The sequence below is a fragment of the Aphelocoma coerulescens genome, chromosome 14 (assembly GCF_041296385.1).
Source record: "Aphelocoma coerulescens isolate FSJ_1873_10779 chromosome 14, UR_Acoe_1.0, whole genome shotgun sequence".
Classification (NCBI taxonomy): Eukaryota; Metazoa; Chordata; class Aves; order Passeriformes; family Corvidae; genus Aphelocoma; species Aphelocoma coerulescens.
The window spans coordinates 12,822,438-12,837,075 of record NC_091028.1 but is presented as its reverse complement, the minus strand read 5'-3'; the positions used below and the strand labels follow the sequence as shown (position 1 = coordinate 12,837,075).

Sequence of the window (14,638 nt, the reverse complement as noted above, 5' to 3'; positions counted from 1 at the left end):
AGCAAGGTAAACATTTTATCCCAACTTAAAATGGTTCATACAGCTGCTTCACCTCTCCAAAAACTGCACAAACCTACTTCCACTGCCATGTCCACAAGCTGAAGCAAAAAAAAAGGAGCTTTGGTCTTCATGCCAGTTCACAATGGCAGCAGTCTTGTACATACCAGCTTCTGTTTGCCTTTTTTTTTTCCTTCTTTTTTCCACAAAAACAAGACAGAGACAAGAATATCTGTGGTGGAATATAAATATTAAAAAAGCTTTAATCACAAACCCACAGATTATTTAGGCTACATGTGGCTGTAAGAGTGTAGCAAATGTCTATAAGGGTGGAGAAAGTTAATTCTTTAGGGTACAACCATAGAGGGAAAATACGTGTTTTAATTTAACACTTTCTAATTTCCAAGTGCCTACCTGCAAACATTCATTGTGAATGCATGGAGATGTCTGATGCATTCATTAAGACTGTTTGGTTAATCTGCTTTTACACAAAACTAAAAGAGATTAATAAACTTCTCTAAATGCTGTACCATTGCCAGAATTCTTCCCTTTCTGAAAAGCTTTGCAAGATATGATTTGATTAAAAACTTTTCTTCAATTTCGATATCCTAAAGTCAAGGTACTAGATGGCAATCTTTGTTTTTGTTTCAAAATAAAGAAACTTCGCAGTTGCAGAGAAAACATGATGCAAGTATAACCGACAGCTCAAAACCAGATGGCAAATAAAATTATCTCAAAGCATATTGTTATTTTTTACATCGCATTTACAACTTTCAGCACTCATGTTTGGCAACACTGCTGTCCCTCATTTTATGTAGGTTAAAAGTGAGAAGCAGCCGTCTGCTCACTTCAAAGTCAAGTATTTACCCCCAGGTAGGATCTATTTATGTGCATTTAACCAACTATTTATAGCCATTTGAAAACAGAAGGTTTTCATGGAAGTGCTGGCACAGCCTTCACTATAACAGTGCTGGTAACATGTTCTCTCTGTTCCCACTGGAACTTCTAACTTGATAACTCCTTTGGTAAAGATGAACTGGAATGTGGGGACCTGTGATATTAAAATTTTTTTAAGCAACCAACCCCTCTGCTTCCCCAGATGCTTTTCTGCTGCTTGTAGCAATAAATCTTCCAGTCAAGCAGCAAGGCACCAAGGCACTCATGGCTTTTATTAGATAGGCTACCAGGGCTTTGGGAAGTATTAATAGTCCATCAGAGGAGGCACAGACACTGATCTCCAGGTAGCCAAGGCAGAACATCTCAGTGTGACGGGGCTGGTGACGAGCACAGGACAAAAGCACAACCAGAGTGTAACCCACAGACATCTCCCCCCTTCATCCCACAGATTTATTCTCCCTACTGCCCTTTCTAAGAAACACGACAGTCACACCGTGAGATTTCTAAAATGAGCTCTATCCCAGTCCCTCAGCAAAGCAGCAGCAGGAGCAAGAAAAACAATTCATTTCTAGAAGCTGATATTCATCAGCAAACCCCACCTCTCTGCTCTGTTCACTGCTCCACCACAGCAAACAGGGCCTTTCTCATTCCCAGGCTCGACTGTACAAAGATCCATTAGATAAAACAACATATCTAAATGAGAAATGCAGCAAAAAGAAATGAGTTTAGACAGCTCCTCCTCTCTGATCTGGGCTACAATAATTATGCCCACGTCATGCGAATTCATGACTACACATCCTCAGCCTAGCTCATTTTACCCATTAACTTCAAAATCCTCATCCAGAGGCTCCTCTCTCTGCTCACCCACCGGTCCAGGTGTCCAACTCACTCATTTCTCCTCACCATCACAGCTTTCCCTTGCATGGCCCTTCCCTAAAGCAGGTGCTCCTTGGCAGCCACACATACACCTGGCTCTGCCAAGGAAGGTTTGCAGCTTTGAAGCCCAGACAGTTTCACCCATGTGCCCACCCATGCTTTTTCCCATGCTAGAAAAGAGCCTGGAAGAGACTTTTGGGAGCAATCCATGCACACATGAACACATTCTTCTTTCAAATTTTTCCAGACATCCTCCTGCAGAGAGAGCTCCAGAACTCTGGCAGTGGATCAGGATGGGCAGGTGACACGCCAGCTCTGTCCCTCTTCCTCTTGCTGGCTGCCAGGTTCCTGCTGTGTCCTTTGACCTACCTCTACTCCAATTAACAAACCAAATGAATCAACAGCCACAAGTGTAAACTCATGACATTGTGCCAGCTACCACCAGTCCATTTGCTCATGGGCTGCTCCTTCCTTCGATGCTCCTTCAGGTTTGGCTTTTAGGCTGTGAGCTTTCTGGAGAAAGCATTTATCTCCACTTATTTTTCCTACAAGAGCCAGTATTGATGTGGTTAATAACAGCAGCTAACCTTTGGCTGCTAAAGTATTCGCAATGCCACCCATAAAGCTGTGTCATATTTAGTGAGCTGTCAGAGCAGCAGCATCATTAAAAAGCCCAAGCACATAACTAATGTATGTAAAGCACTGCAAGAGATAATCATTTGGTTGGTTGGTGATTTATTCCAAAACTGATGGAAGCAAAGGGCTTGGCAGTGAGAACTGCTGAAGGGAGGGAAGCAGGGCAGGCTAACACTCATACTGGAATGGTCCTACCACCTGCCTTGCAGTAGCAAGTTCTGGTGAAAGCAGTACATGTGTTTTTCGAAACTCAAGTGACCCTTCATGGTCTGTGGACTCACTCTCCTAATGACTTCTGCCTGGATTTGCAAGCTCTTTTTTTCCTTCTCTTCTCGTTTCACATCAGAGGGATGTCAAGACTTTTGCTGCCTAGTGTTAACTTTGTGTCTGTACACGATGTTCTCACTGTGCTTGCTGTGACCCGCGGGCTTTATAATTAGGGCTGGATTCAAGCAGCACCAAGCACACTTGCAAAGATTTTCTTCAAACCCAAACTTCCCCACTCCTTCCCAGCGCCGTCCCTCCCTCCCTCCCACCTCAGCTCTGCAGGCTAAAGGAGATTGCTGAAGAAAAAAGCGACGCCTTCCCCTCCTCGGCACAGTGAACCCGGCTGGCTCTCCATGGGCAGCAGCACCAGGCTGCAGTTCCCGAGCTCTCCTGCTCCTGCATTACCCAGTCTCTTTGTCTCCTCTCTCCCTGCGGAGCTGAGACCCGCAGTCCTTGCTGGGAACACCGGCTCCCTCTTGCACAGCCACGTCAGCCTCTCTGCACACCTGGCCTGACCCACAGAACCACAAGCCTGACCCAAGCCCCACAGGGCCCAGCCCGTCCGGCAGCTCCCACGGAGGGAAGACAAGACCTGTTGATTTCTGCAGTTACATATAAGTGTGAATTGATGAGCTGCTTCAGGAAGCTAATATTAATTCCTAGAATAACGTGCAAGGGCTGCCTAGCTGATTACCCCTCATTCCTGTCTGCTTACAAACAATGATTACAGTCTAATCTCAGCACTCTTGGAGGAGCTGCGGAAAGTACCCTTCATCTACTGTAATTATGTTCCAGCTCCCTTGGAGCTGGAGCTCTTATTCACTCCTAGCATTATCTGTGGTCTAATCTAGTTGGCTGGAATGGAGGTGAAAATTACTCCAAAGAGCTGTAGTAAGCTCTTGCTGTAGCCCCAAAGCCAAGCTAAAGAAAGCAAATTGTTTTGTGATGGTCAGACAAAGGCACGGGATGAAGGAGAGATGGGTCCAGCACATGGCAAAAGCGAGTGTTGCCGGCGCTGCCGACAGCCGACATTAACACGACTCAATGAACCCTGTTTTCTGCAGGCCTGTTCACCCTGCTGTACTTCCTTCAGCCTCTCAGCAGGATGGAGACACAGCAGACATCTCTGCAAGCTCTTTTAAAAGAAAGCCTTTTCCCAGGGGGACCTGGTCATACAATCTCCCATAGCTGCTCCTCCACACTTCAGTGAGGCCTCACACGGTACAACGAGGCATTAAGTGTCAAAACATCACCAGCCTTTAGAATGTGATGGGAAGGTTTAGCTGCTTCCAGAAGTTTTGTTCTAAATATCAAAAGTCAAATACAGTATATGCCTGATTTAATCCTGCAAAGGCTTCCAGGCAACTTCATTCGGCCTAAAAACCAATTCTAGGTAATGTGCAGGTCAACAACCTCTAAATCCACTTTCTGATCATGTTATTTTCTCCAATATCTATAGATTAGATATAATGACAAAATTGTTCCTTGGGAGGATGGTGAGGCCCTGGCACAGGGTGCCCCGAGCAGCTGTGGCTGCCCCATCCCTGGAAGTGTCCAAGGCCAGGTTGGACGGGGCTTGGAGCAACCTGGGATACTGGAAGGTGTCCCTGCCCATGGCAGGGTGGAATGAGATGGTCTGTAAGGTCTCTTCCAACCCAAACCATTCTGTGACTCTATGAAATTATATTTAACTGTTTCCCTTCAATGTAACTACATTCTGGAACGTCGACATTGCTTGCTGCTCTTGTTAAAAAGACACATGGTTTTACACCACCTCCTTGTGCAGGCACAGCTGAGACCCTCTGCTCAGCCACAGAAAAGACCTCTCCCTCCAAGGCTGTCAGCAGGATCCTGTGCTGCCTTCCCTTGCTGGTGGGGATCGTTCAGGATGATGGTAACATCTGCTGGCAACCACAGCCTGCACTGACCACTGTCTCTTATTCACTACTGCTACACGTACCTGTGAGATGGAATGTGAAAGAAACTGCTTGCTCATGTTGCAATTACATTTTGCCTTTGCTGGGGGACAGGAAGCCACCCCTGTGAACAAAGCAAGGGCATGAGCTCCAGTGATGCCTGAAGCACAGGAGGTTTAACTGCAGCAATCTGGGAAGTGAGACATCACTTCCCAAAGCCTGATCTCAAGGCAACCTGATATCTGGGCTGCCAAAGGTCCTGTGTTCTAATTAAGTGTTAAATCTCGTGGTTTTTTTTTTTTTTTTTAAATTCTAGTAAGATGTTTCTCCATCCTACAGTGCCGTCACTCTTTGCTGTGCTGTAATTCAGTAAGGAGAACAGTTAATTAAGTTAGAACAACAGTGTCTAATGACTTCTATTTAAAGCTGTTCATAAAAAAAATACTAGAAGCCCTTAGAAATTACCTAAATTTGGAAGCTAACACAGTACCTTAAGAGAATAAAACATTATAGTCCTGCACACTTGCACTTTGAAGGCGTTATCTTCTACCCCAAGCAGCGTAGTGGAGCAAGGCATCCCCTCCTGCCCTACAACTGCTTATTTTATATTTAAGTCATGATGAGAACACCATGAAAATAACAAAATGTCCCTGGATGCAGGGATCAAAATGAGTGCTGGCAGTATTACAGTTAAGTGCAGTTCCATTTTAACTACTCTCAAATGCTGGAGCAATGCAGCTGCTTTGTGGAAACCTGTGGAACCTGGAGGGGAAAGTAAGTGGAGAAGCAAACAGGTCCTGAAGAGATGGGAAATACTGAAGAGACAACAAAATGAGACAGCCTAGAAAACCAGACAGCAGCCCAAACAAAGCAGGATCATCCAAGATCTCAACAGGAGAAGGCAACCTCACTACAAATGGCTTGAGAAAGGAACTGAGGATAAGAGAAGGGGGAACAGAGGATTATCTACTCTGTTTAACCTCTAGAGATCTTAATCCTTATGTTCATCTCTAGAATTCAACAACAGGCACAGAGGTTATGCTGAAACACACGATGGCATAGGGACATTGCACCAGAGAAACTCCAAGAACAAAACCCACAGAGACTTAGACACGTTACTGGTAGACGATAAACACTGGAATTAACAGAGAAATTAATAAGAAGATTGTTTAAATATTAGCCTAACTTAGCACAAAAGAGGAGATCTAGTGCAGCATTAACCTCAGACAGACCCTTTGAAAACACATCCTGGGAGTTGTGTGCTCACTACACCCACTCACCAAAGTATGTCTAATGAATTTCCTCCTACCTGGTGTGTCGGCTCTGGAGGGAACCCCTCGAGGTAACTTCCTTCCTAGCCTTGCCTTCTGCTTCATGCACAGACTGGGAGTTGTTTGGATTGCAAAAGGGAAGCCTTATTTTACTTATTCTTCTTGGTAGAGAAGAAATGACAAAGACAACTATCCATCACTGCTCCTCATGAGCATCACAGAGCCATAATGGAAGAATCACACCTGATTTATCTTCTACGCAGCCCAAATAAAAAAAGACCTCTGGTCTGTCTTTACTCGAACTAAATCTTGCCAACGTAATAAATAGAAACATAAATATGAAGCCTAGTTTCATCCTCCTTTTTGAAGTCAGCAAAGGGACATGCTGAAGGGAGTTCAGTCTTCCCCTGATGGATTCCACAAGTGCCCCATGATGGGGACACATATTCACCTGCTGCCTGTCAAAGCCTTGCTGGGTGTCATATAAGCATATAGCTCTCCCTGTAACTTGGAAAGTTTGCTCAATTCTCCCATACCACATCTCTTATCCTCAGAGGATCATGAATCACCAAGGCAGGATAATATTTGAGGACTTAAAAGTATTGAAATTGTTAAAAATAAATTAGCCTTAAAATTGGATGTATATACCAGCAGGCAAGAAAGGAGCAATATTGTAGCCTGACTCCAGGTTTTCAAAAATGAGCCAGAGAATATGAAGCCTTAAAACTTATTTCTGTACCAAATAAAACTAAACAAGCAATAATAAACCCCCAGGCAAAAATAATGCTAATAAATAAATAAAACCACTCCCTTTCCATCTAGGATAATTCCCTAAAATTCTTAAGAAGGAAAAAAAAAAAAAGAAAGAAACCCTGAGGATTAGGTTTAATTATTTGGATTTTCAAAGCCTCTGTGACAAAGCACCGCCAAGAAGGCTACAAGAAACTGTCTGAGCAATGGAGCAAGGGATAAAGTGCTATTACAAATCCAGAAACTAACTGAACTAAATTAAAAAAGGAGGTATAACACACGATCAATATTCAACATAGTGAAAGATTACAGTGGCTGCTCCCCGAGGACCGGTTTTGTCTAACATATTCTTCAGCTATTTGCATAGGAGAGCAAGCTGAGATGTGGTGAGACTGCATATGACACGATTGGTTTGGGGGGCATTGAGCTGACCTTGGCTGCTCTGCCTCTTAGGAGCACTGAAACGCTTCATCTTCACTGCCAGTTGTCTTGGGAGAGGTTCACTCACTTTAGTTACAGAAAATATAAAAACACAGCTGTTTAGCAGTTAAGGAGAAACCTGAGAAAGCACAGAATAATGAAGATATTTACTCTTTTCTTGCAAGATGCTAGGGAAATGATACCCAGAGGAACAGAATGGCAATTTTAAACAGACATAAAAACCTCTCTTTTCTCAAGTCCTGCGTTGACCTCTGGAGCTCACTGTCACAGGCTCTCTCTCAGATCAAGAGTTCAGAAAGTTCAAAACTGAATTAGATACATTCAGAGCAATAGTGGTGAAACACATTTACCAAAGCTTCTGAAAAACATCTTTTATAAAGATACCACAGTAGTTTCTTGGGCAGGGTTACACCACTATGTGCTTTGAAATCTGAAAATAAACCATCTCTCTCTGTTTAAACAAGGGTGAAAAAGCTCCCTCTCCCTTGCAAGCTATAAAAATTAACACTTCACCAGGAACTTGCACACCAGAACTGGAACACCTGGACAAAGTGGCAGAGTCATTACTGCTCCCAGGTCACAGATGGGGAACGAGACAGCGTGAGGCACTCAGTGGCAGTGCTGGATTACAGTTGTGGGATCCCTGGATTTCTTGGCCGTGTGCTCACCGCCAAGCTGCCGTATCAGCTGACCAAACAAGCACAGAGAACCTCAGTGGGGAAGAAGAGGAGCTTCCTCAGCTCTTCTCAGCCCCTCACCCATCCCATCCCAGCCCAGATCCGCACTGCAGAGGAGAACTCCCCAGGGAGCCGCCGCTTCGTCAGTGCCAACGCGGTGTAGGGATGGGATAACTACGGACACTGTGCACGGGATAACTTCCAAACCCCACTCTCTCCGTGCCCTCAGCTCCCTGCAGGGTGATTTCCATGCAGATCTTTCTGGCAGCGGAGCACTGGCAGGCTCTGGAGGAGCAGCAGAGCTCCCACCCAGTTTGGCCAGGAGCTCCAGCAATGCTCCCTCATTTTCACGCCAGGTTGCACACCTTGGTGGATCACTGAGGCTCAGCCTGGCTGCTGTCAGCTGGGAAGCAACTGTGCAGAGCAGGAGGTGGGGAGCTGAGGAAAGCCTGCCCTTCATGGTTTCCTCTTCAGTGTTAAGCCAACCCACCAGCTCCATCCACAATCCAACCCCTTGCTTCCCTCCAGATGACCATATTTGCTTTCCTAATATTCCTCTGACAGACACACATCCTCCCCCTGAGCTGTGCATTCCAATGTCTTCACATATTCACTTATAATTTAAAAAAAAAAAGGATTAAAAAAATTAGAAATTACTTTAAAACCTGTAATGGCTTGAGGAGTCTCTAGAGTGAAAGGGAGGAGGGAAGGGGGAACCTGGGTTAATAAAAGCTGTTAATTAGAGTCAAATTTGCTGCTTAATGTGTCAAGAACTAGTGAGTTACGAGTTAATCAACTGTCTGAGTTCCTTGGGAGAGCAATAAAGCTGAAGCCTGAAGATGGAAGGACAAGGTCAGAGCCTTCAAAGGAGGTGTCTTTAAAATTGCTTAATCCTAAGGTCCAGGTGGTGAGACACAGGGACTCTCCCCCTCTCCTGAACATCCTGTTCTATCACTGACCATCAGCATTCCAAGCCTTTCACAGTACAGTCATCCTTCCTTTTTACCTTTTTATCTGCTTTACTTGGGACTTTATAACATGGGACAAAAGGCACAGAAAAGATTGGTAACTCTTCAAACCCTTAATTTTTTGCTTCTGCTGTTCCCTGTGAAAGGATATTGCAAAAGCCCAAAGCAAAAGGCAGAAAAGAAACACAGAGGAATTGTAAAATATCCATCAAGCCCTGGGTTCAGGATCCACTGTTCCTTGTGCAAGACCTATCAACATCTTCCTACACCATGCAGTCAAAGGAGCTGGCACAGCAGGAACTGCCTTAGAGAATAAATTAATAAAAACATCAGAGAGGAAAGAGCGAATAAAGCTTGTCAAGAAATGAAGGGTTCAGAGATGGAGCATTTCCCACATTTTAATGCATCTGGGAGATAGAAGGCAAATGATGGGTGATTTACTTTTGCCATTGAACTACGGAAAGATTTAATCTATTTTTATTCCAATTTACTCTTTGCAAGTCTAGCCTAGATGGAGTACATCCTTCTTCCCTGCAACACACCAGCCATCGCTACTGCGTCACTGCCATTGCTAAGAGAAGAAAAGCTGCAGTTACTGTGGGACCTCTGCCATCACCCAAGAGCTTTCCCAGTGAGGGGGGGTGCAAAGGGAGCTAGAAGATAAATATTTACAGCACAGGATTCCACCAGACTTCCAAACTTCTGCTGAAACAGAAGGCATGAAAAACTTTTTTATTTTTTTGATTGAGACACTCAGTTATGCACCTCCCAGCCAGGCACACACCCAACTCCAACGAAGCTGTTAATTCATGAATATCGTTCATCACTGGGCATTGCTCAGTGTGGGCACCACAGAGGATCACAATTTCCTGCTCTTGCCACCACATCTGCCCCTCTCTTCTCTTCCCTGCACGGCTGCCACTCTAAGTTTTAAAAGAAAAATGCTTTTCCTGAGAGGTTTCTTCTGCCTTGCAACCTCTACTTAGTTTAGGGGGCAAATGTGCTATGTAACTGTTGTGGAGACAACATGACTCCCAGAGGTTGGGACTTGGCACAGAAAGGGAGAAGAACAGATGTTCATGGATTTCATTGCAAAATGTAATTAGCCATGGTTTTGAACACTACATACAACATATTCCAGTAAACGTGAAGCAACAGGAAGTGCCCTCTGTGTCCTTGTGGGCATCTTGGGTGCTCCTCAAGATCTTACCTGTATTTTCCATACTGCAACATTTCAGCACAGCAAGCAGCAGCCTTCTGAAATGTGGGGAGCATGAAGGATCATTTCACATACAGCCAAATAATCTTTTTAGCACTAATTTTCTCGTTCTCTACAACATCCAGGTCCTGAGGGAAAGCTGAGCCCAAAGCTAGCACTGGATGAAAAGATCAGTTGCTTCTGCATTAAGATGCTTGTAATGATTCAGCAACTTCAAGCCATCTTTCTACCAACAAGGAATCTTTGTGCTTCTTCTATAATCCGATAGTTCAAAGTGACAAATAGAAGAATTTGGCAGAAGTCATTACCACCTACAAAGCTGTTGTACATTTGCGAGTACAAATGGGTCAATTGTGCCCCAAATTTGCAGCTTTATTCAGCTGGGGGAGTAATCCCATCCTTCTTTCTGAAAAGAAATCCACAGTTTTTCCTTCCCTAACAAGCAGTTCACCTGAGGCATCATCAGCAGAGCAGAGGCAGTGTCATGCACAGCTCGAGGTGTGACAGTTGCTTCCCAAAGAGCAGGTGAAGTGCACTGAGGACAGTGAGATCCCCTCATTGGGAGAGTGACCAGCTATCTCCCATCTGACTCCCCTTTCCTTTAACACCAGGCACGATAAACTCCAGGAGCAATCAATCCTCTGCTTTTTTTGAAAACGGTTGCTGCACAGAGCAAAATAAACTACAGAAAATCTCAGCAAACAATTCAGGGTCTGAAATTCTTCTTTTCTAACAATTAGTAGAGAGCTTCTTTGTACCTCCTTCTGCAGCTGTCTAGTGCAGAGGGAAGTGGAGAGGTCACAACCTTAATTGTGGACACAAATTGGCTGCTGGTTCTTCACTGCTGTAATGGGGAGGGGAGGTTGCGGCCACAGAGTAATGAGTGAGATTACACTGCAATCAGGGAACAGGGATGGGAGCTGGAGACACATGCTGAAGGTAGGGAAAACATCCCCTAAATTAAACCCCTATTGTTCACCTCATCTCTCTGCCTTGGTGGATAACCCACGAAACTCTGAGCTCCTGCCAGGAGCCAGTGTGAATAATTCTGGAGCATTTTTCCTACCTGTTGCTAACATAACTGTCTGTGAGTGCACGAGCTTTACAATTCTTTGAGCCATACGTATGGGAAGGTAAATTTTCTGTAATCCCTGGGAATATCCTCTTCTCTTCCCTTTTGCCAGTAAAATCTATACTGGATTTTTTTCAGGATGAAGGGGTGCAAGTTGCACTGCTGAAAAATCAGGAGTGCAGTACATGACTCCTCAGCACTTTGTGCATCATTAGAGCGAGGTTATTAACATGATTATGCGGGGCTGAGGGCAACGAGCTCTCATCCCTCTGCAGGATGATGTGTGAAAGCAAGGAAGGCAAATGCAAATTTGCAGAGGAACCATGCTCCATCCAAGAGGTGAATTACTGTTTCCTTCCTCTGAGACACTGTGGAGATCCTCACACCTGAAGAAAACCCCATGGTCATAAAACCCTTTCCTGAAGACAGATGAAGAACAAGAATTCCACAAAGATGGCAAGACTAGAATCATCAATGGACATCAACGTTTTGGGAAATAGAATCTGGGAAATACCGAGTAGGAACTGATGCAACGTGCTTTGAGATCATCCTTCAGAAGCCTTTGTGTAAGACTGTAATGGCATCCCATACCCAGAGCGCTGTGATGCTAAATATAGCCATGCCCACTGAGAACAGCCTCAAGTCCTATCTTTGAAACTGCTATGGATATCAACTCTTCCTTCGTCTCATTAACACTGCTGTAAAGTGCCTGGCACAAATCTACATCAAATGAATATAATTACAGGGGAAAGTACATTGCATTAACTTGTATGTCTGGCCTTCCCTTGCTTTTTCTGTCTTACTGCTGTACACAATTTTGTTTCTATTTTTCTTCACAATTCATCTTCTCTGTCCTTCTTTTCTTTCAGCCTTTCACCTACTCCTTATTCCAAGCCCAAAGTTGCTTGCTTTCCTTTTTTTTTTCAAGTTTGATTCATTTATTCTGCACTTACATAAATTATTTTATACAAGGCATATAAGCTGTAGAACTCCTTGCAGAACAACACAAGCACTGCTCCCCATGTAGGTAAAGAGGAAAAAAAAGTAAAGTAAACAAAATGCTAAATTAAGTAAGAATCTCTTACATCACACTTTAAAGCCTGCCAAATCTGACTCTTCAGATGTACTGCAACAGCAATTTTCTAAGACACAGGTCTTTTGCAGGTAAAAATCTTTAGTGTCAGACTGAAAAAGAAATAGAGGTTCTTCCAGCTGCTCCAGCAGGGACTAGGGGATGATATACCTTTCAAACAACCAGGCTGCAAGTTGTCAGAAAGTCACTACTGCATGGCCCCAAAACAATGCCATTCTCCTTGCCTATTATAAAAAGAAAGGGAAGGAAGATGAGGGGAGGTATTTACTTTTCATATCTCGTCTGAACCACCTGCAGGACTTAAGGCAAGTGATCTCTGCTGAAATGCATTGTATTGCTCAGTCCATCCTCACTTAATTCATCTCATGAAACTCTTAAATGGTACCTAGGCTACAGGCTGGCTGTCTACAGAGATGGGAATTACATCCCTAATTACAAGATATGGTACTGCCCTAATAATAAATCCTGTGCTCAGGAAGTCCCCACCCAGGGGAATGAGCCTTGACCTCTTTTAACAAAGACTGCAAAACAGTTGATAAGAACATTAAAGCAAGTCCCTGCTCCAGAAAGCAGGCATTTGCTTCTTCCAAGCACTCTGGGGCTGGCTGCAGAAATGAGCTTTGAGCACATCTCTCTAGCCTGAGCTGGTGATGGTTGTCTGTCCCCCAGCTCAAACACAGATTTGGCAACAAGCATACAGAGGTGCAGAAGGGGAACTAGAAAGACAGTTTTTCACCTCCACATATTCACTCGTTTTACCCCACAATGCTCAAACAGCACCAGGACAAGCTCGGCTTGACAGGTCCATTCCAGGAACTGCTGGAGAAATTAATCTGAATTTTCACACATCTTCAGGATGAACCTTCACAACCTCTGGAGATGATGGGCTCCTCTACGAAATGCTCAAAAGAACTGGGCGTTGCTAACCTGTCATTATTGCTCCCTGCATTTCCTTACAAACAGCACCTCTTGCCCTAAGAGCTCTCCCACCTCACACTGCAGCAATAACAAACTGGGGCCAGGTTTTCTTCTCCAGCACAGATTTGTAGCATTTAACAGCAAACCTTCAATTACCACAGTGCATGACCGTAAAACTTGCTCAACTGGAAATGTTCACTTATTTCTAACCTTGCCTTCAGTTATCTTCTTTCTTTTGCCCCCGAAGCCATCTCAAACAGTATTCTCCTGGAACCTCTGTGCAGCCTGCCTAGCACAAACCTAAACCATAAGTCAAAGTGATTTAAATTACATGGAAATATATATGTCCCCTTCAACACCAAACTGGGAACGTGGCTCCTAATGGGACATCACTACACATTACTCATAAGGCCAAGACATGTGGCATTTCCCAGGGAACATGCACATTCTCCTTTTTATGCCAGATGACATAAGCAGCCATCAGTTTTTTTCCTGCTGGGGCTGTGACTTCCACACACATAATTTGAGTCCTTAAAGTGAGCCCCTTGATGTGGATTCCACCTGCCTCAGAGAAGAAAAAAAATATATATATTAGGGAAAAATAATAATAAAAAAAAGTATTGGAAATATATAGCAACAAGAAACTGGCAGGACAAACTCACACCCCCACTGTGCCAAATTGCAAGTTTAGTAATTCTGTTTTCTTCCCACTGAGTGGAAGGTGTCATTAGCTGCTGTATTTAGAGCCACAGAAAAGGTTCTTGGAGCAATCCCCAGTCTTCCTCTGAACCAGGTGGCTGCTGACCACAGGAGCTCTCTGCAGCTGGGGACCTTCACCTTCATCTTCCTGCAGTCACCACTTCCATTTGAATGGAAAAGAAATACACAGGGCAAGTGGAGCTGTGTGAAGAGAAACGCTCGGGCTATGCCGTCCTCCTCGGGGCTGGAATTCATCCCTGCACCACCACGGCCACTTTAAAGCCCCTGCTCTGCATAACGTACTCTTGGGTGCTTTTAACTCCAGAATAGCTTTCCTTCTGGGAGAGGATTTCTCCTCTAGGCCCATTGAACCAAATCCTCATTTCTGAAGATTACTATAACAATTCAAAGAATCATCATCTTACTGCGAGAGCCTTGGAAAGGGAGCACAAAGGCTTTGAAAATGCCCTGCAACCATGCAGCGTGCACCTGGGCTAGAGTCTCGTCTGCTGGCAACGTTCCTACAGGCTTTTGAGAATGTCAGCCCACCAGACCACGAGGACAAATGTGCCTATCCACCGCTGGAGGTTTTGCTGGCAGCGCTGTGTGATGGAGGAGGAATGGCAGAGCGCAGATGTGATGACTCGATGGGATTTCAGATAAATAAAGATACAAATCCATAACCATAGGGGGTCTTCATGATGCCTGCAAGGAGGAGCAAAGGGAATTGTGAGGAATTGCCCCTTTGGTGTGGTAACCAAGGCTGGGAGCACCCCGTGGTTTCCAGAGCTGTTTGGGATGGTGGAAGTGAAGACCACCTGCGCTGACAGAGAATTGGGAGAATCTGTGCAAACATTCATTATTTATAAGATAGCTGTCCAAAGGCAAATTGCCTGGAATCCATTAAAGGGAGAAATCCCAGCTCCCTCTGGCAGTCGCCT

At 44.5% G+C, this 14,638-nt stretch overlaps 1 protein-coding gene across 7 annotated transcripts in view; it reads right to left on the bottom strand.

The window, feature by feature from the left end:
- The window catches only part of MAD1L1 (mitotic arrest deficient 1 like 1), a 349,002-nt gene that overhangs the window by 61,941 nt on the left and 272,423 nt on the right, over positions 1-14,638 (bottom strand). The window contains exons 18-19 of one of the 7 annotated variants that reach the window (XR_011155161.1): positions 13,661-14,402; positions 8,345-13,559 (exon numbers count right to left, since the gene is read on the bottom strand). The exons of 5 other annotated variants lie outside the window; for them this stretch is intronic. Coding sequence is in view for 1 of the 2 variants with exons in the window: in XM_069029437.1 (XP_068885538.1) it covers positions 14,394-14,402 (9 nt within the window). In the remaining variant the exon portion in view is untranslated. Of the gene's footprint in view, positions 1-8,344; positions 13,560-13,651; positions 14,403-14,638 lie in introns of those variants that run through there. One more of the 7 variants, XM_069029437.1, reaches the window with a different exon arrangement.